This window comes from Stegostoma tigrinum, chromosome 10, assembly GCF_030684315.1.
Source record: "Stegostoma tigrinum isolate sSteTig4 chromosome 10, sSteTig4.hap1, whole genome shotgun sequence".
NCBI classification, from domain to species: Eukaryota; Metazoa; Chordata; class Chondrichthyes; order Orectolobiformes; family Stegostomatidae; genus Stegostoma; species Stegostoma tigrinum.
In genome coordinates this window covers 17261879-17287229 of record NC_081363.1, presented here as the reverse complement: position 1 = coordinate 17287229, position 25351 = coordinate 17261879, and the positions used below count along the sequence as shown (strand labels likewise).

General features: G+C 43.0%; 1 protein-coding gene across 2 annotated transcripts in view; it reads right to left on the bottom strand.

The window, feature by feature from the left end:
- The window catches only part of LOC125455528 (YLP motif-containing protein 1-like), a 158131-nt gene that overhangs the window by 78639 nt on the left and 54141 nt on the right, over positions 1-25351 (bottom strand). For both annotated transcript variants that reach the window (XR_009446222.1, XM_059649041.1), the window contains exons 5-11: positions 21080-21999; positions 15197-20041; positions 10182-10296; positions 9316-9541; positions 5951-6040; positions 4811-4982; positions 3678-3826 (exon numbers count right to left, since the gene is read on the bottom strand). Coding sequence is in view for 1 of the 2 variants with exons in the window: in XM_059649041.1 (XP_059505024.1) it covers positions 3678-3826; positions 4811-4982; positions 5951-6040; positions 9316-9541; positions 10182-10296; positions 15197-20041; positions 21080-21999 (6517 nt within the window). In the remaining variant the exon portion in view is untranslated. The remainder of the gene's footprint in view (positions 1-3677; positions 3827-4810; positions 4983-5950; positions 6041-9315; positions 9542-10181; positions 10297-15196; positions 20042-21079; positions 22000-25351) is intronic.

Genomic DNA, 25351 nt, shown 5'->3' with positions numbered 1-25351 from the left:
ACTTCAATTAAGAGACAGAGAGTGCTGTATCTAAGTTTGTGAATGATATACAGCAATCTGGAAGGAAACTGTGGGAAAGACACAAACAGCCACAGACAGGTTAAGTGAGTGGGCAACAAAACTACTAATGAAACATATCGTGAGGGAATGTGAAATTATTTACCTTGATTATAAGACTAGAAAAGAAGATTCTTTTTTTGAAAATGTGAAACATAAAGTACTGAAGTTCAGAGAGATTTGGGAGCATTTCCCCATAGAATGCAGATGGCTAAATGAAGAAATAGCAAGCATTTTCTTTTGCTCTTTTATGCAGTTCAGGCACTGTTGGCTGGGCAGCATTGGCTGTCCATCCCTGACTGGCCTGGAGAATATAGTGGTGAGCTGCCTTCTTGAAACACTGCAGTCATATGATGTAGGCACACCTACAGGATTGTTACAGAGGAAGTTCCAGATTCTTACTCCAGCGACAGTGAAGGAACAGCGATATATTTCAGAGTCAGGATTACTTGGACAAGATAATTGCAGATGGTGGTGGTCCCATACATCTGTTATCCTTGTCCTTTTCGATAATCAAAGTTGTGGGTTTGGAAGGTGCTGTCGAAGTAGTCTTGGTGCAATGCTGCAGTGCAACATACAAGCTTGTGGTACACATTGCTACCACTCTACTTTGGTAGTGGAGGCAGTGAAAGCAGTGGCTGATGGAGTGCCGGTCAAGCACATGGCATTGTCCTTGATATTGTTGAACTTTAAATGCCCTTGGAAGCGCATTCAGTGATGGAAGTGGATTTTTCATCACACTCCTGACTTGTGCCTTGTAGATGGTGGACTGGTTTTAGCTGGTTAGACAAGTTGCTTGCTCCTGGGAATGATGAGGTTAACCTTTGATGGGGGGGCCAAGCAAGTTTTAAAAAATTATTCACAAGATGTGGGTGTTGCTAATTAGGCCAGCATTTCTTTTCCATCCCTAATTGCCTAGAAGGAAGTTAAGAGTCAACCACATTGTTGAGGGTCTGGAGTCACATGTAGGCAAAACCAGGTATGAATGGCAGTTTCCTTTGTGAATTGCAAAGGAACCAGATGGGCTTTTCCAATAAGTGATAACAGTTTCATGATCATGATTAGATTCAATTCTGAATTTTTACTGAACTAAAATTCCACTGCCTGCTATGGTGGAATTAAAATCTGTATCCCAATACATAACCTGATCTCTGAATTAATAGTCCAGTGATGCTACTAAGCCACAAGCCAATAACAAACAGGAAAAGGAGCAGGCTGTTCGGCCCCTCAAACCTGCTTCACCATTCATGAGAATCAGGGTTAATCCAACATTCCACTTTCCTGCAATTTCCCTGTGATACATGATTCCACAACTGACCTAGCATCTAACTCAACCTTAAACATACAAGAATACTCTGCCACACAGCTTCTATATGGTAAGGAGTTCCAAAGACTTTCAATATTTGGGAAGAAATTCCTTCTCATCTCAGTCTCAAACTGTTTAGCCTTTGCTCCTAAGACAATCCCTCTACATCATTTATCACTTTAGTGAACCTTCTCTGAACTGCCTTCAATGAAATTATATATTTCTTTAAATAAGGGAATCAAAACTGCTTACAGCACTCTAGATATGGTCTCACCTGCACCTTGTACAGTTTCTATAAGATATCCCTACTCTTAACCTCCAATCTCCCTGAAATAAAGGCCAACGTTCCATTAGCCTTCTTGGTTACCTGCTGCACCTGCACGTTAGCTTTCTGTGTTTCATGTAGAAGTGCCCACAAATCCCTTTGTATTGCAGTTCCCTACAGTTGCTTTCCAATTAAATAATATTCTGTTCTTTTGTTCTCCCTTCGAAAATCAACAGACAGAGAGCAATGCATTTCAACGTGTGGATGACATGAAACAAGGCAAAATGGCAAACGGCAGGATCAACGCAAAGATTACGAAGAGCCACGGACAGGTTGAGTGGGCAAAAAAACTGCTGATGGAATATATCATGAGGGAATGTGTAATTATTTACTTTGGTCACAAGACTAGAAAAGCAGAATTTTTTTTGAAAAATATGAAACTTTCAAGTATTAACATTCAGAGAGATTTGGGAGCATTTGCCCATTGAAGGCTAACAGTTAACTTCACACATTCAGATATTACATTTTATTGGCCAACTTTTTGTTCACTTACTTAACCTATCAATATGTTTCTGTAAATTGTTTGCTTCCCTCTCACAACCTGCTCTTCCACCTATTTTGTGTTATTTGCAGATTTGGCTACAGTACACTCATGTCTTTCCCCCAAGTCATTACATATATTGTAAATAGTTGTGGTCGCAGAATGGATCCTATTGGTCATTGGTCACCAACGAACCCTTTAACCCCACTTGTTGTTTCTTACCCATTAGGCAAGTCACCTTCCATGCCAACCAACCTTCCACCTCCAACCCTGTGGGCTCTAATCTTATGACTTAACCTTTTCATGAGGTAACGTGTTGAACACCATCTGGAAATCCAATTACAACACATCTACTGGTTCCCCTGTACCTATTCTGGTTAAGGTTTCCTCGAAAGATTTCAGTAACTGATTTTGTAAATGTTCTGGATTACTTCCTTAACAACTGATTCCAATACTTTTCCAAAGCAGATGATATGCTAATTGGCCTACTGTTAGCCATTCTATTGTCTCCCTCCCTTTTTGAATGTAGGTATCACGTTAGCAGTCTTCTAATCCTCTGGTACTTCTCCAGATTGTAACGATTTTTTTGGAAAAATTAAAACCAATGCATCCCTTGGGCCAATACTTTCTGGAGTTTAGAAGAATGAGAAGCAATCTCACTGAAACATACAAGATTCTGAAGAAGCTTGACAGGGTAAACGCTAAAAGATTGCTTCCACTGATTAGGAAAATTAAAAAATGGAGACATAGTTTCAGGATTAGAGGCCTGTCATTTAGGACTGAGGCGAGAAGGTACTACTTTGTAATGCTCTGTGTCAGCAGTTGTGAAGGTCCATCACATATACATTTCATGCTGGGATAGACAATTTTTTTTGTCTCTTAAGAAATCAAGGGTTAAAACTGCAAACAGAAAAGTAGAGATAAGTCTCTGCCTAACCTTGATTAGATTGAATGGCACAGCAGGTTTGACAGACTATTTGGTCTGTTCCTAATTCTATTTCTAGAGTACAGAATAGTGTAGGATAAAGCTCCAAAATACGGTAGGTTATGAATAATGGGGATATCCGTTATTTTCTCATTTCAACTCAACAGAAAGACAGAAATTGTTAATCTTTAACCACAACTAAAAATAAGTAATACCCCAATGGATTCATTCTGAAGTTGTAGATACCATGTTTACACATAAACAGCAAAAAAGCAGATGTATGAAGGCTTTCCTTCGGAATTTTGTCAGATAACTTCTTTGATTCCAATGCATAGGAATCCCCAGTAATTCAATCTACCCACAATACTCAAATTTCACTCACGCTATTCAATTCAATTAACCACTCTCTAATATTCAGAGACTGGCAGCAAGATGATATTGTGCTTGGATACAGATATTATCAGTTACCTGTTCCAATTTGCCAACATTTATTTCAATGCTGTGAGGATCAATTTGGTAAAGCCAGCCACAGATAATCTGACTGGCACATAAATAATTGTGTGAATCACATAAATTCAAATACCTCCAAAACCACCAGGTGGGTGATCAAACGGTGGTCGATCAGATAGACGTTCAAACTGCGGTCTGTCAAAACCCCCTCGGTTGAAGTGATCCTTATTGTCTGGATAGTTGTGATATCCACTTGAACGAGTGGATGGACCATGAGACATTCTGCAAGAGCAAAGAATCTTCCTTAATTCAAAGAACAAAAGAGAACCAGGTCCTGGTTCCGGTTCCTCTACAGAATGGGAAGCAAAAAAACATCTCCCCTCACAATCGTTTGATTGTTTTGATAAATGCCAACAAAATACCACTTTTTAAAAATCTACATCAGTGTTATTATTCACAATCAATAAAGATGAATATATATTAATTATACATTGCACACAGACATATCATGGCAAAACAGCGTGACATCAGTGCATGGTGTACAGCTGTTTCAGGACATTAGTTAGCTAAGTATTGGTGTTTTTTTAAAAATTCATTCCCAGAATGTGGGTTAGGCCCACATTTATTGCCCAACTCTAACTGTCCAGAAGGCAGGCCACTTAACTGTGGGTCTGGAGTCACAAGTAGGCCAGACCAGGTCTGGATGGCAGTTTCCTGCCTTAAAGGGTATTAGTGAACCAGATGGGTTTTTCTGACAATTGACAACGGATTAATGATAATCATTACGCCCTTCATTGCAGGTTTTTTAAACTGATTTCAAATTCCACCATCTGCTATGATGGGGTTTGACTCTGTATCCTCAGGGCATTTTCTCTGGAATTATACTTTTGTGATTATACCACCAGGCCAATGTCTCTCCTACTGGTTTGCAGTGCAGCATGATGCAAAGAGTTGGGTTCAATTCCCCACACCTGCTAACTAAGGTTAACATGAAAGACCCTCCTTCTCAACTTCTCCTGTTGTCAAAGGTGTGATGAGCCGCTCTAAGTTAAATCACCACTAGTCACCTCCTTCTCATGACAGAGTAGCTTATGGTCGAATGGGATAGTGGTGACATTAACTTTACAGCTGTTTGAACATGATTTGGGAGGTTTGTGCTGCATTTGGCTGAGATTGCAAACTGACATACCACAAAGCAGAAACTCGTCCTCATCACATTAACATTTAGTTTACATTACGACATTTTAATTCAGGTCTCATGCTTACCTATCCTCACGCCCAAATCGGTCACGTTCAAATCCTTCCCTCTCGTAATCTCCCACTGACCTGTCCCTGTATAGGTCACGCTCTCTATCATAGTCTCGCCGATCCAAGAATGGATCTCTTCTTTCCAGAAATGACTCTCGTTCCCCATAACGATCTCGAGGACCTAGAGAATCTAAATGGGAGAACATCACTTTTCTGTGAAATCTAAAGACCATTCGACCATTTATTTTAAGTGAATTTCTCAAGTTGTTTTTAGTCAAATTGGCGACTGATGACATCACTGGGACAAATGGCAAGAAGTAATAAGCTTGCCTGCATGAAAAGAGATGAACATTACTTAAACACTGCTTATAGTTATGGTAATGTCAAAAACATCAGCAAATGTTACCAAGATTATGACTACTTAAAGTGGAAGAAACTTGTGAGTAACTGTTACTTGTAGATAGTACTTAATCAGAGGATCCTTCCACACCGTCAGTGAAAAGGTTATAATTTTTTAAAATCTATTTGCTCACAAGGCTTCTCAGAGAACATTTTCTTTTAGGGCCAACTAACTAGAGTTACACAAACATTAGTGCGCAATCAGTACTCAAAACACTGCAAAACAAATGTACCCTGGCCGGTCATCATCAGTGAAGAAACAGTCACATCACAAGGGTAGTCTCAAAATACCACAATTTCTATTTTGTTTGCTCTTATCTAGTACCAATTACTAAATAGATGAATAGTAGAAACCAAAATGCCACTGGTTACTCTTGTAACTTTAAAATGTTGTCTAGCATAATTCAAGAGCCACATTGAAGGAAAATACATAAGACTACGAAAGAACTAGAAAACCATGCCCATTCTACAAAACTCGATTCTATTTTCTTTACATCGAACAAAAACTACTTGCCTCTTTTCCAAACGTTAATGTCACTCTTGTAATAGATATTTGAGAATTAAATGAAAAGGAAAATGTACCCAAAAAAACTGATTCAACTGAGTAATTCTTTTTCAAAATGAAATTTTTCAAATTGAAACTTTAAAAATCTAATCACTAAATTAGAATGGATAATTACTCTTGTATTTCATTACTTGTAAAATGCTTTGGGAGTTACAAAGTCATGACAGGTACCGCATAATTGCAGTTTGTACTACCTTTGTCATACATCCGTTCTCGCATTGGCTCAGGACCGAGTGAAACTCGTTCTCCATAAGGGATCTGCTCAATTCTTCCGCTTCCTACCTCTGAAAATAAAATATCACCTTTTAAAAACTCAGCTTAAAAGTAAATTCTTAGTAAATTAAATCACAGCACCAAAATTTTGAACGAAGAGTTTTGTAGCCTTTCATTTCATCAGGTCTCCACACATCTGCACCGTCTCATCACAGCAGCTAGTAAAGTTGAACTTTGTTGAACTGGCAGAATATTATAGTACCAATATATTTTTTGATGGGAGAACCATCAAAAACAACTTTAATCCACAAATCAAACTAGTGGCATTCTCTAAATTGACTAGAAAGCCATGATTAATATAAATCAGGAAATTGCTGTTGATGCAACATGGGTAAGACAGTTATAATGGGTGACTTCAATGCAGAAAGACTAGGTTAACCAAATCAGCACACACGCTATAAAGGATGAATTCCTGGAGTGCATATAAGAAGGGTTTCTGGAGCAATGTGTTGAGGAACCAACTATGGATCATGCTATTTTGTGCTAAAAGAAAAGATTAATTAATAATCTAGCTAAAAAGAAGTTTGTGGGAAATAGTAACCATACTGAGGCATGATTGTTCAATTGTTTGAAGAGCCTATTATATAAAAAGTTGAATGTGAGATTGAATCTCAGCTCTGTCTTTATTCTTACCTCCAACAGAAAGCTTTAAACTCATCTACAAATGGTTGAAGTGCCAGCAGGTCCCGTGTAAATTTGGCATATGTCCCACAATCATTTAGAAGGGTTGCGAGTATAGGCTAAATGATTGACGATGGTGCTGGTCAGATGATTAGATCTAATTCTAAAAGGCAGAATGAATTGCCACTTAGAAAAGCAAGAATTAATCAAGGATTGTTAGCATGATCTTCTTAAAGGAAGGCCGCATCTTACTGACATCATTACTCTTTTAAGGAATTAACAAGAAAAACTGTTCAAAGTAGCAATGAGCTCAGTCAGGTGAATGACATTGGTGGTTGATGGGAGTATTTTCAGGCCTCTTTTCAAGGAAGTAGTGGGTAGACAGCCTTAAATCCGTCTTGAGGGAGATGGATGTGTAGAGGGATTATACATCCATGGTGAAAAGATGATAGCAAGGGTCAGAAAACCCTTACTGTGGAACCAACAAAAAAAATCAGAAGACTAACAAATGTAATTGTGAAGAGACCTAACAAGATAGAAGAAAAAGAGAATCAAGATAGGGCAAAATGCTTTTGGGGTCTGGAACAGGCTGAAATGCTGGGTCTGCCAGGGCAGCCCTGTTTGTGCAAAAAGTATAAAAACTATTTTTCAATCCCCTTCAGTAATGAAGAGTCATATCGAACTTGGAACATTAACTGAAGAATCAGATCAGATTTATAACGTTATACAGAATACGCATGAAGTAGATTAGTTGATTGAGTTTATTGTCACGTGTACCGAAACACAGTGAAAAGCTTTGTTTATGACGGAAGAGACTGTAGGAGGTCATTACCAGGGTGCGAAGGGTCTTTGATGACATTGCCGAGGAATGGCGGCCGACGAGCTATGTAAATAGATTCCACGGAAGGAAGGTTGGCTTCTGTGATGTTCTGGACTGTGAACACAGCCTTCTGTAGTTTGTTCCAGTCCTGGACAGAGCAGTTGCCACAGCAGGCCATTATGCACCTGTGCAATATGTTTTCAATGACGCATCAGTAGAATGTTGGTGAAGGACCTTATGGACATACCAAATTTCCTGAGCCACCTGCGGAAGAAGAGCGTTGTTGTGCCTTCTCGATAGTCTCATCTACGAGGGAAGTCCAAGGCTGGCTATCTGTCGGTTATTGTCACCCAGAGGAACTTGATGCACTTCAGCCTCTCAATCTCAGTTCTGTTGATGAGAAAGTTCTCCTCCCCTCTTTCTGAAGTTAATGATCAGTTCTTCGGTATTGCTGATGTTGAGACATACTGTTTTCATTACACCATGTCTCCCTTCCGTATTTTGACTCGTTGTTGTCAGATATCCGTCCCATTTTTATCAGTGGTTTTATCAGCAAACTTGTAAATAGCATTCATTTGAAATTTGGCGACATAGTTGTAGGTGTATAGGGAGTACAGTAGGGGGCTGAGCACACATCCTTGGGGGGCTCCACTGCTGAGTGTTATTGCGGAAGAGGTGCAGTTGCCTCTCCTCACTGACAGTGGCCAACTGGTCAGAAAGCTGAGGATCCAACTATAGAGAGCGGAGCCAAGACCAAGGTCTCACAGTTTTGGGGAAACATTATGAAGGCCAGAAAATTGCTAGAACTGCTGTGTTTTGGGTAACTTCTCAAATAAACAAAGATATACTATACTGGATAAAAATAGAAATTGCTGGAAAAGCTCAGCAGGTCTGGGATATCTGCAAAGAAAAATTAGAGTTACCATTTTGGGTCTGGTGATTGTTCCTCAGAAAAGAAGCTGCTGTATCGAAGCTGCAGACAAATGCTGGTATGTACAGCTCCACTGCAACATTCCCAAAGTAGTAGCTACAAACTAACGTGTGTAACAGCACTATGGCAGCTTCCAATCCAATATATTCAAACAACAATAGCAATTGCTATAAAATAGAAACCAGATGGTACAACAAGCGCAAACTCAATCAAACCACAGTCACACTTCAAGTAACTATATTACATCAGCACACATCTATCATTTCAGCCATGAATGGTGTGTGACAGACTTTTGAAAAGGAAAGAATAAAAATCCCTCATTTCCCTGAGCAAACAATGTGTGAATACATAACATAACAGACAGATAATCTGCTCCCTGTGCATCCAAGCTTCGAACTGGAAGTAATTGTTATTTCTCAACTCAATGATTCCAATGCTTTCTTAGCAGGCCTCTCATAACACACCCCATGCATCTTCATTTAAACCTAGTGCTGTGTTTTGATTATCTATTTTTGCTGGTTCAACACTGGCACCCACTCCAGCAGCAGCCTCATTTTCCAATCTCTCCACTGTATTAATCCTCCGAATTTCTAATAACCTGTTCCAATCCCATAACCTCAGGTCTCTGTGCTCCTAGAATGCTAACTTCTTATCCTTGTAGTTTAAATGCCCACTAGTGACAGCCACTCTTACAGCTGCCTGAGAGTCTTTAGAGTTCTCATGCTAAACCTCTATGCCTTTTCTGAAGGCATTCATCATAATCTACCTTGATAACCAAGATTTTTTTATTTGTTCAAATAACGCATGCAAGCTTGGTAACAAATCTAGTCTCAAGTTCACTCCCGTGAAGCATGTTCTGATCTTTAACAAAATTTTGGTCCCATAGTAAATGTTGATGTTGATTTCACACTCACCACGCCCGTGTCCATAATCGACAGTTTTCTGAACAGGTGGTTGTTTGTTCAGTGAATTGGTAGATACCAGCGAAGGTTCACTGTAAGCATAATTGGAATCAGGATTTTTGGGCTCAGTTCCTGAGTCCCACAAACCATGGAACGTATCTGTGTCCCAACGCTCTGACTGGATGGGATTTTCAGGTGGTACAGGGCCAAGTAAGGAGCTTTCATTGCTTGACATATCCTACAACAGAAATAAGAAGGTAGTGATGAGGTTGACAGAGGACAACCTCTGTCAGAATAGAACATAATGTTTATTGACCCTTGACCAGGGTAAATTACAGAAAGTGCCTCGCTATATACAAAGTAGGAAAAAAGTGGAGGGTTTATCACTCAAGACCAATACTGAATTGGCAACTACCAAGTCACTTGCTCCAATTCTACTACTAAATTTGGTTATTTGCAGCATGGCACCGGAAAAACATTGACACAAAAGCTCAGATAATTGTGAAAGTTCAGTTGGTTCATTAACAACCTTCATGTTTAGGAACCAACCATTCTTACTAAGTCTGATTTAACTTTAATTCAAAATGGTGGACCTTTCATTTATCAGTGCACAAATGAATATACAACAGCATGCTAACAGATCATCATGTTTTCCTTTCTCAAGCCAAAAAAAGTACAAAGATTACCCAGAATGTACCATAATGTACGGAATATGATCTGTGTTTCAAAGATGGTTTTGTATGGCTGTCTATGAACCGTATCTGTGCGGTTACTGAACAAAATGATATGCAACTCAATTTCCCAATATGGTGCAGAAAAATCTATTTGTGTAAATATTAGCCAATTAAATGTTGTACTATACAGTTCTATTTCCTTACCTTGTAAAAGTCTTGACCAGTTTTAGTATTCTGATAATCTTGAATTACAGGAGGAATTCCTGTTGAATCAGTTTTACTCGGAAGAAGAGGTACTCTCTCAATCTCCTGCAGCTCACTGAAATTGTCACAAGCAGCAAAGTTAAAAGAATGTATAACTCTAGTGAAGGAGACAATGATATTACTGACAGAATCTGGAAACTAGTACATCATAATCTAGTGTGCCTGACGTGATGCTTGATCTTTTAATAAAGGAATACTCATGCAACATTATTGTATGCGAACACCTATATAGTTTCAGGTACATTAAGAACAGGAGATAGGACACATCTTTTGACTTCTGATTGCATTTCCTCTTAACAATTGTCCTAGGTGCATCTGGTCCAAGATTATCTTAATTTCATTGTTCCTGATACCATTTAAGGAAAGCTCAAATATCCAATCAATTAATTGCTCTAAAAGATCAAAGGCAATTAACGTGGAATATAAAAGGCAAACACTTGTTATTTTTCAGTCTTTAGTGACTTAGGCACTGCTCCTTTCCACTCTTTCAACTCATACCCTTCTCTTTCCCCTTAAAAATTCTCTCAATCCATCCATTCAAATAAACCTTCTCTCAGTCCTTCCTAATTTCTAAGCATTCTATTTTTCTTATTATTTCCTTGTAAAGCCAGAAACCTGATTTTTAAAAGCAGCAAATTGAAGGGAATGCTGCCCTTTTGGAGAGAAGTTTTGTATTTTGAAGATGCCACAAGAAGCCTTGGCAAACTGTAACACTGCATTTCATCAATGGTACGGATTACATTGTGGGTGGGGTTGAGGAGAAGTAAACTTTTATGATGATAGATGGGATACAAATCAAGCTGTTTTCTCCTGAATAATGTCAAGTTTTGGAATGTAATTGAACCTGCACTCATTCAGGAAAGTGCAGAACATTATGTCAGACTCCTGAGGAGCTTTGTTGATATTGACAGTGACTGTGGGAGTGCGTGTGTGGGCAGGATTGCATGGATAGGGAGTGTGTGGTTGCTGTGTGGCTGCTCCAGGTAACTTTTTTATACAACAATAAATAGCCAGGAGTTTCCTCAGCAACTCAGTAATTGTAATGGTATTAAATGTCAAGGTAATGTAGTGAGATTATCTTTAGCTGGAGTTAGTAATTGATCGAGTGAACTTCCTGTCAAATGTGGCAGAGTTGGAAGCTCCAGCTAGAGCTCCTCTGCTCCACCCATTCTTTTTCTTTCTCTCTCCTGGCCTCAGACACCCGGGCCCTGCCTTCGAAACGGAGTTGGTGGAGATTCCACCGGCCGGAACGAGGTTGCCGGCATCCAGGGCCTAAAGCAGGGACGTCAGCAAGCCAAGCCAGTGACGCAGACGACCAGCGGCCCAGTGCAGAGAGTGGTGGCGGTGGCAGCCTGATGCGGGAGCAGGGGTAGAGGAGCGTGGCTGCAGTGACCTGAAGTGGAGACACCAGTGACCAGCTGCCCAGTATGGATGTGGTAGCCTCCGTGTTTCTCTGCTGTGCACAGCCTTTGGACTCTGCTACTCTGTTTAACTCTGCTACTTGTTTTTCTGAACTATGGTTGTACTGTGTATAGCAATAATGTAACTTTTCTTCTTCACCTCTCTATTCTGTAACCAGGGGTTGTACCTAGGTATCTTTGTACTTAAGATGGTACTGCAAGTGGTGAATTATAAACTTTTCACATGTACTCATTTCAGTACATGTGGCAATAAAGCTAATTCATTTCAATTTGATTTGACATTTATTAACCCAAGACCAGACGTTGCTCAGGTCTGGGTGAATGTATGCACTGCCTGTTTCAATATCTGAGGAGATGGGAATTCAACTCTACTCTGTTAAACAATCTCAACATCTAATCTTATGATGGTAGGAAGAACATTTATGAAGCAGCTGGAAGTGACTGGGCCTGTGATACTAACCAGAGATCTTCTGGAAAAGCACCGTTTAACTGAGATGATTGGCCTCAAACAACTACAAACATCATCCTGTGTGCTAGCTAGCCATCCCTCCATTTGCCACTGACTCCAAATTTTCCATATTTCGTCAAATGCAGTCTTGACGCCACCTCTAGAATTTAGTGATTCTGTCCATGTTTGGATCTGGGGGCTGGAGCTATGTGGACCAGTCAGAATCTAAACGGAGTATCAATAATCAGATTGTTGGTGAGTAATTGTCATTCAACAGTCAACATGTTGCTCACTTTGAGATGGATTAATGATGGGGATGGTGATAATCAGCCAGAATGAATTTGTTGTGCTTTCGGTTGACCAGTCATACACGAATAACTTTTCACTTTGCTAGGCAGATGCCAGTGTTATACCTGTACTGGACGGGTTAACTTGGATAAAGAACTGCGGGTGGGCACTGGAATACTCCAAGCAGGATGTTGTTAGGGTAGGTAATGGTTTAGTGGTATTATTTCTGGACTGTTAATCCAGAGACGCAGATAAAGTTCTGGGGATCCAGGTTCAAAACCCACCATGGCAGATGGTGGAAAATGAATTTAATAGGAAATCTGGAATTAAGAGTATAATGATTATCATAATAATCCACTGCTGGTTGTTGGGAAAAACCCATCTGGTTCACTGACATTCTTTAGGGAAGGAAACTGCCATCCTTACCTGGTCTGGCCTACATGTGACTCCAGACCTACAGCAATGTGGTTGATTCCGAACTGCCCTCTGGGCAATTGACGATGGGATCTTAAGGCTTTACTGCATCAAATGTATTCAATCATGTCTCAATATCACAGAGTGAACTGTATCAGTTGAAGACTGGCATGCGCGATCCTGATGACCTTTGGAGGAGTCAGAATTGGATCATTCATTCAGCATTTGTCAGTCATGAACTAGGGCCTGTCACCATTGAGATGGGAACATTTATACAGTCTATTCCCCCTGTCAATTATTGAATTGCTCACCATCACCATTCGCAACTGGAATCAACATGAATGGAGAGCTTCAGCCTGATAATGGGATTGCTTAGCATCCATTTCTTGTTTACACATGGTCCCATGTTGTTGGTTCCACCAAGTTGATGCCTCTTTTTTTTCCTAAGTATGGTGCTGTTTCTGGTATGCTTCTAACAAATCTGAATAATCAGGGTTCGTCTTCTGGATGCATGGTAATGGCAGAACGAGATTCTTGCCAGTGAATGAGGTCAGATTACGGAGGGACACAATTCTATTCCTGCTGACAGCTCCTGTAACACCTATCAAAATGCAAGGCCTATTCGGAACATAATTTATAATGTGCAGTGGTAGTTTCAGACCAAAATGATGAGGTATTACATTTCCACAAGAAAGTGGTCACTCCTACTAGCATTGAAATAATGCTAGACTCCCTGTAGCAACTACACCTTTCATGATTAAGCCACTTTGGCCAGTAGTGGAGCTACAGAGCTTATTCTTGAGGTTGGATATTGAAGTCTCCACCCAGAGTATATTCTGTGCTCTTGCTAACTTCAGTGCTTCTTCTAAAAGATCTGGAGTATAGAACTGTACTAGCTCTGCACTTAATGAGGAGAGCTGTTTGCGATTATCAATAGGACATTTTCTTCCTCACATTTGGACTGATGCCACTGGCTCTGTATGATTGCATGACATCACTCCTTCCCAAGAGTGCAGTCCTATGCAGCCACCTGCCAAAAGGACAGAACATACCCAGAAATGATAATATTAGGGTCCAGGAGATTAGCTGAAAGTGAAACTCTCAGAATCATATCTTTATTAGGTTGATGATTAATTTATCTCCCATAGTTGGCACAAATTCCTACATGTTATGAGTGGAGCTTCGTAGGATTAACTGAAGATGGGTGCTTCTTTGTCAGATGCTTAGGGTAATGCTAGCTGATCTGCCCAGCTGTATTTTCTTAAACAACTTTCTTAAGTAGTTTGATATAATTGAATGGTTTGTTGGACCATTTTAGAGGACAGTTTAGAGTCAACAAAATTAATGGAGATCTGGAGTCACATATGAGCCACATCTGGCAGCATATTTCTTTTCCAAAAAGACATTCATGAATCAAACAGATTTTGCGTTCATCAGGTAGTTTTGAGGACATATTGCTGCTACTAGGTTTATGTGTATTATTTAATTCATTGAATTAAAATTATCCATCTACTAGAGCAATTCCAATATCTTCGGATCATCAGTCTGGGCTTCTGGATTACTAGTCCAGTAAACAATGCTAATGTTGCACTTTATAAAGAGCCCTAAGTAAATATAAGTAGTGTCTTACATCACTTTCTGAAAATCTATTTTCATTACTCGAAGTATCAGAATAATTTCCCTTGTACTGGCTTGTGTTGAAACTAACTCTAAACTACAAAAGCAAATTTGATGGAATGACTAAAATAATGGATGAGGTAGACAATTAAATAATTAACTTCAAGTTGAAAATCCCATTTGATATTGCTCCACATGTGAATTTGGTGATTTATGAAATTACAGAAAACAGGTCAAAAATTGATTTGGTAGAAGACAAGATGAGATCAATGTATGTCAAACCACTATAAAATTTTCGTCAATAAGAGAAACAAATACTAACATGCAATTTAAAAGCTTTCAATAGGTAACTCTCTTAACCAATCTATTTCCCCCACCCACCCCAGAATTTCCTGCCTTCTTCTCAGGATACTGCTTCTGCTGGAATGTGGTTTCCAAATTAATTACCAAGTACTCTCTCAATGTGTAAGCCTAGGAAGTACAGTAAACATCACGAGGTTAATTAATTACAATAACAGCAAACACAGATTATATCCTCAATAGATCTTTCCATCTGTACATTTACTAACAAGACCTTTCTTCTTCCCTCACTAACCCGGAGTATTAAAATGGATAAAAAAACACCACTCTGGCTTGGACTGCACTGGCTCAGTTGTGATGAGAAATGAGCTAAGAGCTTGGCCTTTTCTCAATAGTTTCTATTACCTGAATACATCATATAACAATATATAGAAAACTATATGCTATACAAAAAAAAAGCCACTTACCGTAATAATTTCAGTTCCTGAGCTGCTTTCAAGATGATTTCATGTTCTCTTTCTGACAATGCAACTATATTTTGTTCACCAGGTGTTTGGTCTACCATGGGCTTTTCAGAGAAAGGCACTGGTGGCTGTTCAGGTGGAACAGGTGCACGAACAGGACCAGTCTGTGATGGCATCTCTCGCAAATTGTCAAAGGGTAACCGCCTGCTGTCTGTATCTGGATATCTTCTTTCATCCATCTGTTCTCTCTGCCATCCAAGCCTTTCTGGAGGATAATCACGTTCATCCCTCCTCCAGTCTGGCCTCTCTGCATAGTCTGGACCCCACATCTCCCGTTCTTGTTCATGATGGTAGCCCCGTTCTTTTTCATCCCTCCAAGATTCCTCTCTCCATCTATCTGGCCGTGGGTGTAAGGGAGAACCACGAACATCCCATTCTTCCCGTTGTCTGTGGAAGTATTCTCTATCATGTTCATTATCTCTGCTAAACCCATGTTCACGTGGCCTTCCACTCCTGTCAAATTCTCTGTCAAAGCCTCTGTCAAACACTTCAATTTGATGTGGAGCTCGAATTTCCCTTCTGTCTAAAATTTCATGAGGCAGAGGTGGTCGCCGAAGAAGTGAGCACTCCTCTCGTCTAAATGGATCCCTTTCATCCCAAAAGTCTGAACCAGTGTCAGTCCAATTTCCCCTTTCCCAAGACAGTGTCCTCTCTCTTTCAAAAGCTGAACCTCCCCTTGTTCCAGAGAAATGATCATCCAAAGGTCTACCTTCCTCCTGATGCCAATGTCCCTGTATTTCCATCCTGTGATGTAGCAATGGCCTTATTTCTGGGCCATTTTTATTACTGTCAACATCATTTTTGCGGATGGAGGAATAATCTTTGCCAACGTGTTGCCGATGCTCTGGGCCTTTTGCTCGGTCACTACTTGGATGCAATGGTACAGATTCAAACCTTTTATTGGCATCTACATTTTTTGTCTCTGATTTCTCAGATACAGCCTTTGTAGCAGCTGATGAATTGGAAGGCAGTGTTTTAGATGCACTTTGCACAACTGGATCTTTCTGGTCCTGAGTGATAGTTACTGAAGAAGTTGCTGACTCAGAACTATCTTTTCTTTTCTGAATTTCATGTGATTTAGATAAATTAACATTTTTTTTCAAATCTTTAGTTCCACATGAATCTGAATTTTTATGACCTGTAGTAGCCAATGGTGTATGGGAAAGACTTTTTTCATCTTTATGTTCCACTGAAGCTGATGATACTTTATCAGTATTTTGTTTTACATCCTTGCCTACAGTTGCTGTCTCGTGCTCCTGGACTCCAGCGTGTTTTGTTTGATCCTCAACTTGTTCTAATGATGGATGAGAAGACTGGGGCGCTTTTAAACTTTGTCCCATTTGTTCAGTTGTAACCTGAAGGCCTTTGGGTCTTGGACCAGAAACACAAAGTCCAGTGGGGAAATGCCCACGAGGCCCAGTTAATCCTGGGACCTTCGGGCCGTCAAACTGTGAAGTATGAAACTTTGCACCAGAGGCTTCAAGACGTTGCCCTTGTCCCTGGCTTTCAAGGGACTGCCCTGGTCCCTGGCCTTCAATATGCTGCCCTTGACCTGGAAGCTCAAACCAGTGAGCTGCACCAGGACATTCAAAGGACTGGCCCTGGGCATCAAAATGTGACGATGTACCAAAACCGTCAAAATGTTGCCCATGACCAGCGGAGTGGCCTTCAAAACGAGCCCCTGGTTGCAGGCTATCAAAGCGGCCACCTCGCTCCTGGCATTCAAAACGGGCCATTGAACCCTGTTCTTCAAAGTGCCTTCCTTGATTTGGCCCCTCAAAATGAGGTCCAGGGCCTTGGCCCTCAAAATGCCCTCCAGGACCTTGACCTTCAAAGTGAATACCAGGACCCCGGCCCTCAAAATGATTGATTGGAGTCTTGCCCTCAAAGCGACCTTCCCGGCCCTGGCCTTCAAAGCGACCTCCCTGGCCGGGGCCCTCAAAATGACCCCCTCGGCCCGGGCCATCAAAATGTCCTCCTCGGCCCTGGCTCTCAAAGCGACCCCCCCGGCCCTGGCCCTCAAAGCGACCCCCCCGGCCCTGGCCCTCAAAGCGACCCCCCCGGCCCTGGCCCTCAAAGCGACCCCCCCGGCCCTGGCCCTCAAAGCGACCTCCCCGGCCCTGGCCCTCAAAGCGACCCCCCCGGCCCTGGCCCTCAAAGCGACCCCCCCGGCCCTGGCCCTCAAAGCGACCACCCCGGCCCTGGCCCTCAAAGCGATCTCCGCCATGGTGGCCTTGGCCCTCAAAGCGACCCCCCCGGCCCTGGCCCTCAAAGCGATCTCCATGGCCTTGGCCCTCAAAGCGACCCCCTGGGCCCTGGCCCTCAAAAGGGTCCAATGGGCCCTGGCTCTCAAAGTGATCTCCAGGGCCCCTGTGGCTTTCAAAGCGATTTCCAGATGCTCCCTGGCCGTCAAAGCGACTCCTGAATGCTCCCTGGCCCTCAAAGCGACCGCCGCATGATCCCTGGCCCTCAAAGCGACCGCCGCATGATCCCTGGCCCTCAAAGCGACCCCCGCGGCCAGGGTCCTCAAAGCGGCCCCCGCGGCCAGTGTCCTCAAAGCGGCCCCCGGGACCCTGGCCCTCAAAGCGGCCCCCGGGACCCTGGCCCTCAAAGCGGCCCCCGGGACCCTGGCCCTTAAACCGGCCCCCGGGACCCTGGCCCTCAAACCGGCCCCCGGGACCCTGGCCCTCAAACCGGCCCCCGGGACCCTGGCCCTCAAACCGGCCCCCGGGACCCTGGCCCTCAAACCGGCTCCCGGGACCCTGGCCCTCAAACCGGCCCCCGGGACCCTGGCCCTCAAAGCGGCCCTCGGGACCCTGGCCCTCAAAGCGGCCCTCGGGACCCTGGCCCTCAAAGCGGCCCGCGGGACCCTGGCCCCCAAAGCGGCTCCCTGGGCCCTGGCTCCCAAAGCGATCCCCGGGGCCCTGGCCCCCAAAGCGATCCCCGGGGCCCTGGCCCCCAAAGTGATCCCCGGGGCCCTGGCCCCCAAAGTGATCCTCGAGGCACTTGCCTCCAAAGCGATCCCTGGGACCCTGGCCCTCAAAGTGACCTTCAGGACCCTGGCCCTCAAAGCGATTCCTGGGACCTTGGCCCTCAAAGCAATTCCCATGTCCAGGGCCCTCAAAGCGGCCCCGGAGTCCTGGACCATCAAAGGGTCCCCCGGGTCCGGGTCCCTCAAAGTGACTCTCGGGGCCTGGGACTTCAAAGCGACCTCCTGGGCCTGGGCCCTCAAAGCGACCCCTGTGCCCTGTGCCATCAAAGTGACCAGTGGGTCCCTGGCCGTCAAAGCGATTATTCCCCTGGCCCTCAAAGCGATTACTCCCCTGGTCCTCAAAGCGATTATTCCCCTGGCCCCCAAAGCGATTACTCCCCTGGCCCCCAAAGCGATTACTCCCCTGGCCCTCAAAGCGATTACTCCCCTGGCCGCCAAAGCGATTACTCCCCTGGCCGCCAAAGCGATTACTTCCCTGCCTGCCAAAGCGATTACTCCCCTGGCCGCCAAAGCGATTACTCCCCTGGCCGCCAAAGCGATTACTCCCCTGGCCGCCAAAGCGGTTATCCTCAAGACGACCACCAAGAATTTGGTCTTCATTTTGATTCGCTTTACCATGGCTCACAAAATGATTGCCGAGACGTTCGGAGTCAACAACATCATCCTCAGCCTCAATACGATTGCCTGGGCCCTGCTTATCAAAACGATTAACTGACTCTAATGATTCAACACCAATACTAGTACCCTGCTTCTCTAAGCAGCTGTCTGGACCCTGGTTTTCAGTGCGATTAATGGTACTATGGTCAGTAATACAACTGCTTGGGCCCTGAATCTCCGAGCAATTAGTGGGACTCTGCTTCCTGGGGTGATTGTCTGGACTCTGTTCAGCTAGGCGATTACTAGGCATCTTCTCCCCAAAGTGTTTATCTTGTTTCTCAACACGATTTGCGAGACCCTGCATCTTGGCAACATTGTCTGGACCTTCCTTTTCAACTCTACTATGTCCCTCCTTCTCAGGGTGGCTGCCGGGATCTCCCTTCTCAGGGTGGCTTCCGGGATCCCCCTTCTCAGGGTGGGTGCTGGGATCCTCCTTCTCAGGGTGGGTGCCGGGATCACCCTTCTCAGGGTGGCTGCCAGGATCCCCCTTCTCAGGGTGGCTGCCGGGATCCCCCTTCTCAGGGTGGCTGCCGGGATCCCCCTTCTCAGGGTGACTTCCTGGTCCCTCCTTCTCAAGGTGATTGCTCGGACCTGCCTTCTCATGGTTCTCTTCCTCAGTAAGATCATTGGGGTCCTGTTTCTCAAATCGATTATTGGGAGCCTGATTTTCAATGGGAGTACCAGAACTCTGTTTCTCAATGCAAGTGCCAGAAGGCTGCTTTTCAAAACGATTGTTGGGAGGCTGCCTTTCAAAGCGATTGCCAGGAGGTTGCCTTTCGAAGCGGTTGCTCGGAGGCTGCTTTTCAAAATGATTGCCAGGAGCCTGACTCACAGCCTCAGCTTCATGGTGGTGGCTAGGGACTTCATCACCAACTTGCTGACCTACAGCAGAATCCTTGACAAACTGATTTACAAGTTCACTCTCAGCAACTGGAATTGCAGACTTATTCTCAGTGTGCTGGCTTGTAGTCTCACCCTCACTACGCTGGCCTAAAGCCTGTCCTTCAAATCTTGTGTTAGGCTCTTCAAATTGGTGACCTTGAAATCTAGGGCACCTTAAATCAAAACGTGAATGAGAACTTCCCCTTGCTCCTGGTTCTTCAAATTTTTGCATTCCTCTCCCATGTGGTCCATCAAACCTATATGGGGGTGAGTTTCCAAAAATAAAACATTTTAACAAATGGATTTAAACTCATGCTTGCTTTTAACAATTTCCTAGTAAATACCAATGAAGTCTGTTTCAGTTTTTGCGAAAAAGTACACCAAATTCTGCTCACAGTAAGTCACACACATTATTGAATTAATCTTAGTTCATCAAAAACTAAATTCAACTTTGATACTTTGCAGCATGACAATCAGCATGCTAGTCAGTTAGTTTTAAGCTCATTTTTCAGCTGATTCATTTTAACAGTAAATAGATTATTTTGATTTTTTGAAATTTATTTTGTATATAAACTTCAACTGCATTGCTTGAAACACAAGCTACAGCTTTCGTGTGCACCATTCTAAGCATGGATGCATTTTCTTTTTACAGGAGGCCTTTGACGTTTACAAAACGCATAATATAAAGCAGTATCTCCAAAATAATCTCCTAAATGTTGCAATTTATTGAACCAAAAGAACCTGCTTGTTATAAATGCAAGCAAGATCTAATAATGGAATTGAAACCAAAACTGTATCACTTATTGGTCATTGTGACAATTCGTTGCAAATATAACACAAACTAGGTTACATTCAACATGGGGTAGCTATCTGTTCCTCAAAAAGCTATACAAGTCATGCATCTGCCCAGAACTCAACTCCAATGTGAAAAACAGAGAACAATGAAAGATGTACTCAGTTGCAATAATAAACACAGGCCTGGCTTTCATTTGGACCCACAGCAAAGGTCATAACCTTAATCACAGTGCAAACTGAATACACATTCACAGTTCTTAAACACAATGGAACACAGCAATGTAACTATCAAAACTGGCACACACCTTCAGCAGGTCACTGATTTCTACAGCAGAAATCAAACCAAGATTTATGTAGAGTTGATGAAAATTGATTATTTAGTCAAATAGCTTGTACCTGTGTCAATCTAGGAACTGAGCAAAGCCACACATAAGCACCACACCTGGCAGAAAAAGCGCTCTTCTTTTGTACATACATTCATATGGAGTACTTTTAATTACCTTGACATCCTGTGGTCTTCAGACCGCAGTCCACTTTGCGATAGCTCAGATGACTTAATCCCAGATATCACAAATCGGCTATTATGTGTATTTGAACCTGAAGAAGATGCTTTTTCTTCAGAATGTGGTGTTGGAATCAAAGGTCTCTTCTGTTCTGTGACAGCCGTAGTGTTCTGAGAAACTGGAGTAGCAGCCTGATATGCTGATGACAGACTCTGGGAAACTGGTGGAGGGGCCAGGGAGACCGGCGGAGGGGCCAGGGAGAGCGGCGGAGGGGCCAGGGAGACCGGCGGAGGGGCCAGGGAGACCGGCGGAGGGGCCAGAGTTATTGGTGGTGGAGGTATATTCATTAGTGGAGGAGGAATAGTCAATGGTGGAGGTGGCACAGTTATTGGTGGAGGCACCATTGTCATTGGTGGAGGTGCTTGAGTCACTGGCAAAGGAGTTTGAGATAATGATGGTGGGGCCTGAGAAACCACTGGAGGAGCCCTGGAAACAGGTGGGCTTTCTGGTTCTGAAGAAGCTGGATCTGCTGGTGAGTTTGTTGTTCCTTGTGTTGAAACTACAGAAGAACTAGCTATTGGTGGTGTTGGAGGAAATCCCATGGGTGGCATTGGTGGAACCTGAGACATCAGACTGTTTGATGTATTTCCCAAATAACTCTGGGATTGACTGTTCATGTACTGCTGTTGAACATTTCTAAGAGCATCCATTCTTTCCTGGAAGTGATGATTTGTTGATACCATTTGCTCTTGCCACTGATTCCACTGAGTTTCATACTGTTGGAGCTGATCTTTATTTGGATATGCTTGGAGCTGTGCCTTCCAGATCTGAAATTGTCGCTGCCATTCTTGATACAGAGGAATAAACTGTTGCTGCTGCATTTCTAAGTGTCTCATCTGCATCTCCAGAGGCAATGACTAAAGAAAAGAAACCCATTACATTAAGTGAGACTTCATATTTCCCATTTCATAAACAGTTTCTGCACCACCGACCAATTCATTTAAAAACATATGTGAAAAACAGTCTGGAAACTGAACATAATCACCATTGAGACAACTTTACCGGTCAATATATCTGCAAATTTGAATTTCCCTGAAAAGCTAATAATTGCATCAGAATATTATAGAACACAAATATTTTCTGTACACCTTTAGTTTTACTCTGTTTACTATAATACTAAATATTCGGTGGTTTGAAAGCTCCCAATATTTCTATACTTTTCAGCAACTTGCTGACATATCTGCCCTTCAACCCCATTCTGACAGTTTGGAACTCTGCTGTATATTTCCAGAAACGTGAGGAAGGCTCTTCCTTTATTCATTGATGACTTTTCTAGCATACCATCTTTCCTCTCAGTTGTGATTGATTCTTTAATCCTGCATTACACTTCTCTACCTAAAATCTAATTCAAGAGCAAACTATACAGTAAATGGAAAAGTCCTGGGGAAAAGTGATGTACAGAGCGATCTGGGTGTTCAGATCAATTGTTCCCTGAAGGTGGCAACACAGGTCAATAGTGGTCAAGAAGACATGTGGCATGCTTTCCTTCATCGGACAGGATATTGAGTACAAGAGTTGGCAGGTCATGTTACAGTTGTATAAGACTTTGGTTCAGCCACATTTAGAGTACTGCATACAGTTCTGGTCGCCACATTACCAAAAGGATGTGGATGCTTTGGACAGGGTGCAAAGGAGCTTCACCAGGATGTTGCCTGGTATGGAAGGCGCTAGCTATGAAGAAAGGTTGAGTAGATTAGGATTATTTTCAGTAGAAAGACAGAGATTGAGGGGGGACCTGATTGAGGTCTACAAAATCACGAGGGGTATAGACAAGGTGGATTGCAAGAAGCTTTCTCCCAGAGTGGGGGACTCAAATATGGGGGCTCACGAGTTCAAAATGAGAGAAGGGAAGTTTATGGGAGATATGCGTGGAAAGCTCTTTACGCAGAGGGTGGTAGGTGCCTGAAATGCATTGCCAGCGGAGGTGGTAGACGCACACATGATAGTGTCTTTTAAGATGTATCTGGACAGGTACATGGATGGGCAGGGAGCAAAGGGATACAGACCCTTAGAAAATAGATGACAGGTTTAGACAGAGGATCCCGATCGACGCAGGCTTGGAGGCCGAAGGTACTGTTCCTGTGTTGCAATTTTCTTTGCTCTTTGTACCCCACCCCACCTGTTTTTTTGTTGAAAAGTGCTGTTTAAAAGCCCTGCAACCAGTGAAGCTGCTTTTGTTGTTCTTCCTTCGGTAATATGTATCTGATATTTCCAAGAGTCCATCTACCTCCTCAACGACTCCGCTCTCTGGCCAAAGGAATTCCTCATCTCAGTCCGAAAGGATCGTGCTTCACTTTGAGGATTGCCCTCAGGTCCTAGTGTCTCCTACAAGTGGAATCATCTTCTCCACATCCACTCTATCTAGGCCTCTCGGTATTCTGTAAGTTTCATTGAGATCTTCTCTTCATTTTTCTGAACTCCACTAAATACAGACGCAGAGTCCTTAAACACTGCTCACGTGATAAGCCCTTCATCCCAGAGACCATTCTTGCAAATGTCCTCTGAAACCATTCTAAGGCCAGCACATACATCCTTAGAAATGGGATTCAAAACCATACACAGTATTCTCAATGGAGTCTGACCAAAGGCTTCTACAGCCTCAGCAGTCAGTGTCTGCTCTTATATTCCAGACCTCCCAAAACAAATGCTAATATTGCATTTTCTTTCCCAACTGCATATAACCCGAAGGGACTCCTGAACTAGGACTCCCAAGTCCCTTTGTGCTTCAGATTTCTGAAGGCTTTTTCCATTTAGAAATTGTCTATGCCACGAATATCCTGGCAGGGAGATTTGCTAGTGCTACTTGGAAGCCTTTAAACAAGTATGGAGGTGGGGTGGGGAGTCCTAAGGAGTGGTGAGAAGAGGCAGAAAGCCAAGGGTGGTTGGGAAGTTAAAGGCAGAAAGTTAACTGGGCAAGGCAGGCAGGCAAGAACACGTCAGAAAATGAGATAACTCTAAAGGAATTAAACAACATTTATTTCAATGCAAAAGGTCTGACAGGTCAGGTAAATGAATTCAGGCACTGAGTGCAGACTCAGTGACCGATCGGAGCATCTGCTCCCTGTACACTGTAATCAACAGCATCTTCTGGTTACCCATGATTTTAACTCTCCCTCCAATTCCCTTGGTGACATGTCCATCCCTGGCCTCCTCCAGTTTCACAATGATGCCAATGGCAGATTGGAGGGACAACACCTCATATTCCACCTCGGCAGCTTACAGCCCGATGGCCTGAACATGGAATTCAAAATCTCCCCACTCCTCACCCAATGTCCAGCCCTCCCTCTCATTCTTGCCTGCCTGACCTGACACAATCTGCCCATTTTCTTTCCCACCTATCTGCTCCACCCTTCCCATGACCTGTCCCCACAACCCCCTACCAGCATCCACCTATCACTATCCCACTTACTTTCTCCCAGCCCCACCCCCTCCCTCTATTTAGTTCCCAGCCCCCTCCCTGGGCTCCACACTCTATGAACTCAGGGCAAAAAGGGAAAATCGGACCGAGATGTAAGGACTGGCAGATCTATGTTCTGGGGTTTAGATGCTATAGAAAGGTTAGAAAGGGATGCAAGAGAGGAGGGCCAGTGTTGTTTTTGATTAGAGATAACATTACTGTTGTACTTAAGAGAGGTTATTCCTAGGGGATTGTCCAGTGAAACAGTACGAGTGGCACTTAAAAATAAAAGGGGCATGATCACCCTAATGGGATTGTAGTATAGGCCTCCAACTGTAACTGGGAAACTGAGGAGCAAATACGTAGCAAGATTTCAGATGTGTGTTAGAATAACAGGATTATATTAGTAGGGAATTTTAACTTTCCAATCAGACTGGGGCTACCATAGTGTAAAAAGCTTGGACGAGGAGGAATTTGTTGAATGCATTCAAGAAAATTTTCTTTATTAATCTATAGATATACCTACGAGAAAAAGAGCAAAACTTGACCTTCTCTTGGGAAATAAGGCAGGGCAAGTGACCGAAGTGTCAGGTGGGGGTGCACTTTGGGACCAGCGATCGTAATTCTATTAGTTTTAAAATAGTTGTGGAAAAGGATTAGCCTCAAATAAAAGTTGAAGTTCTAAACTGGAGTAAGGCCAATTTTAACAATATAAGACAGGAACTTTCAAAATTTCACTGGGGTAGACTTTTCACAGGTAAAGGGACAATTGGCAAGTGAAAGGCTTTCAAGAGTGAGCTAGTGAAAGTTCA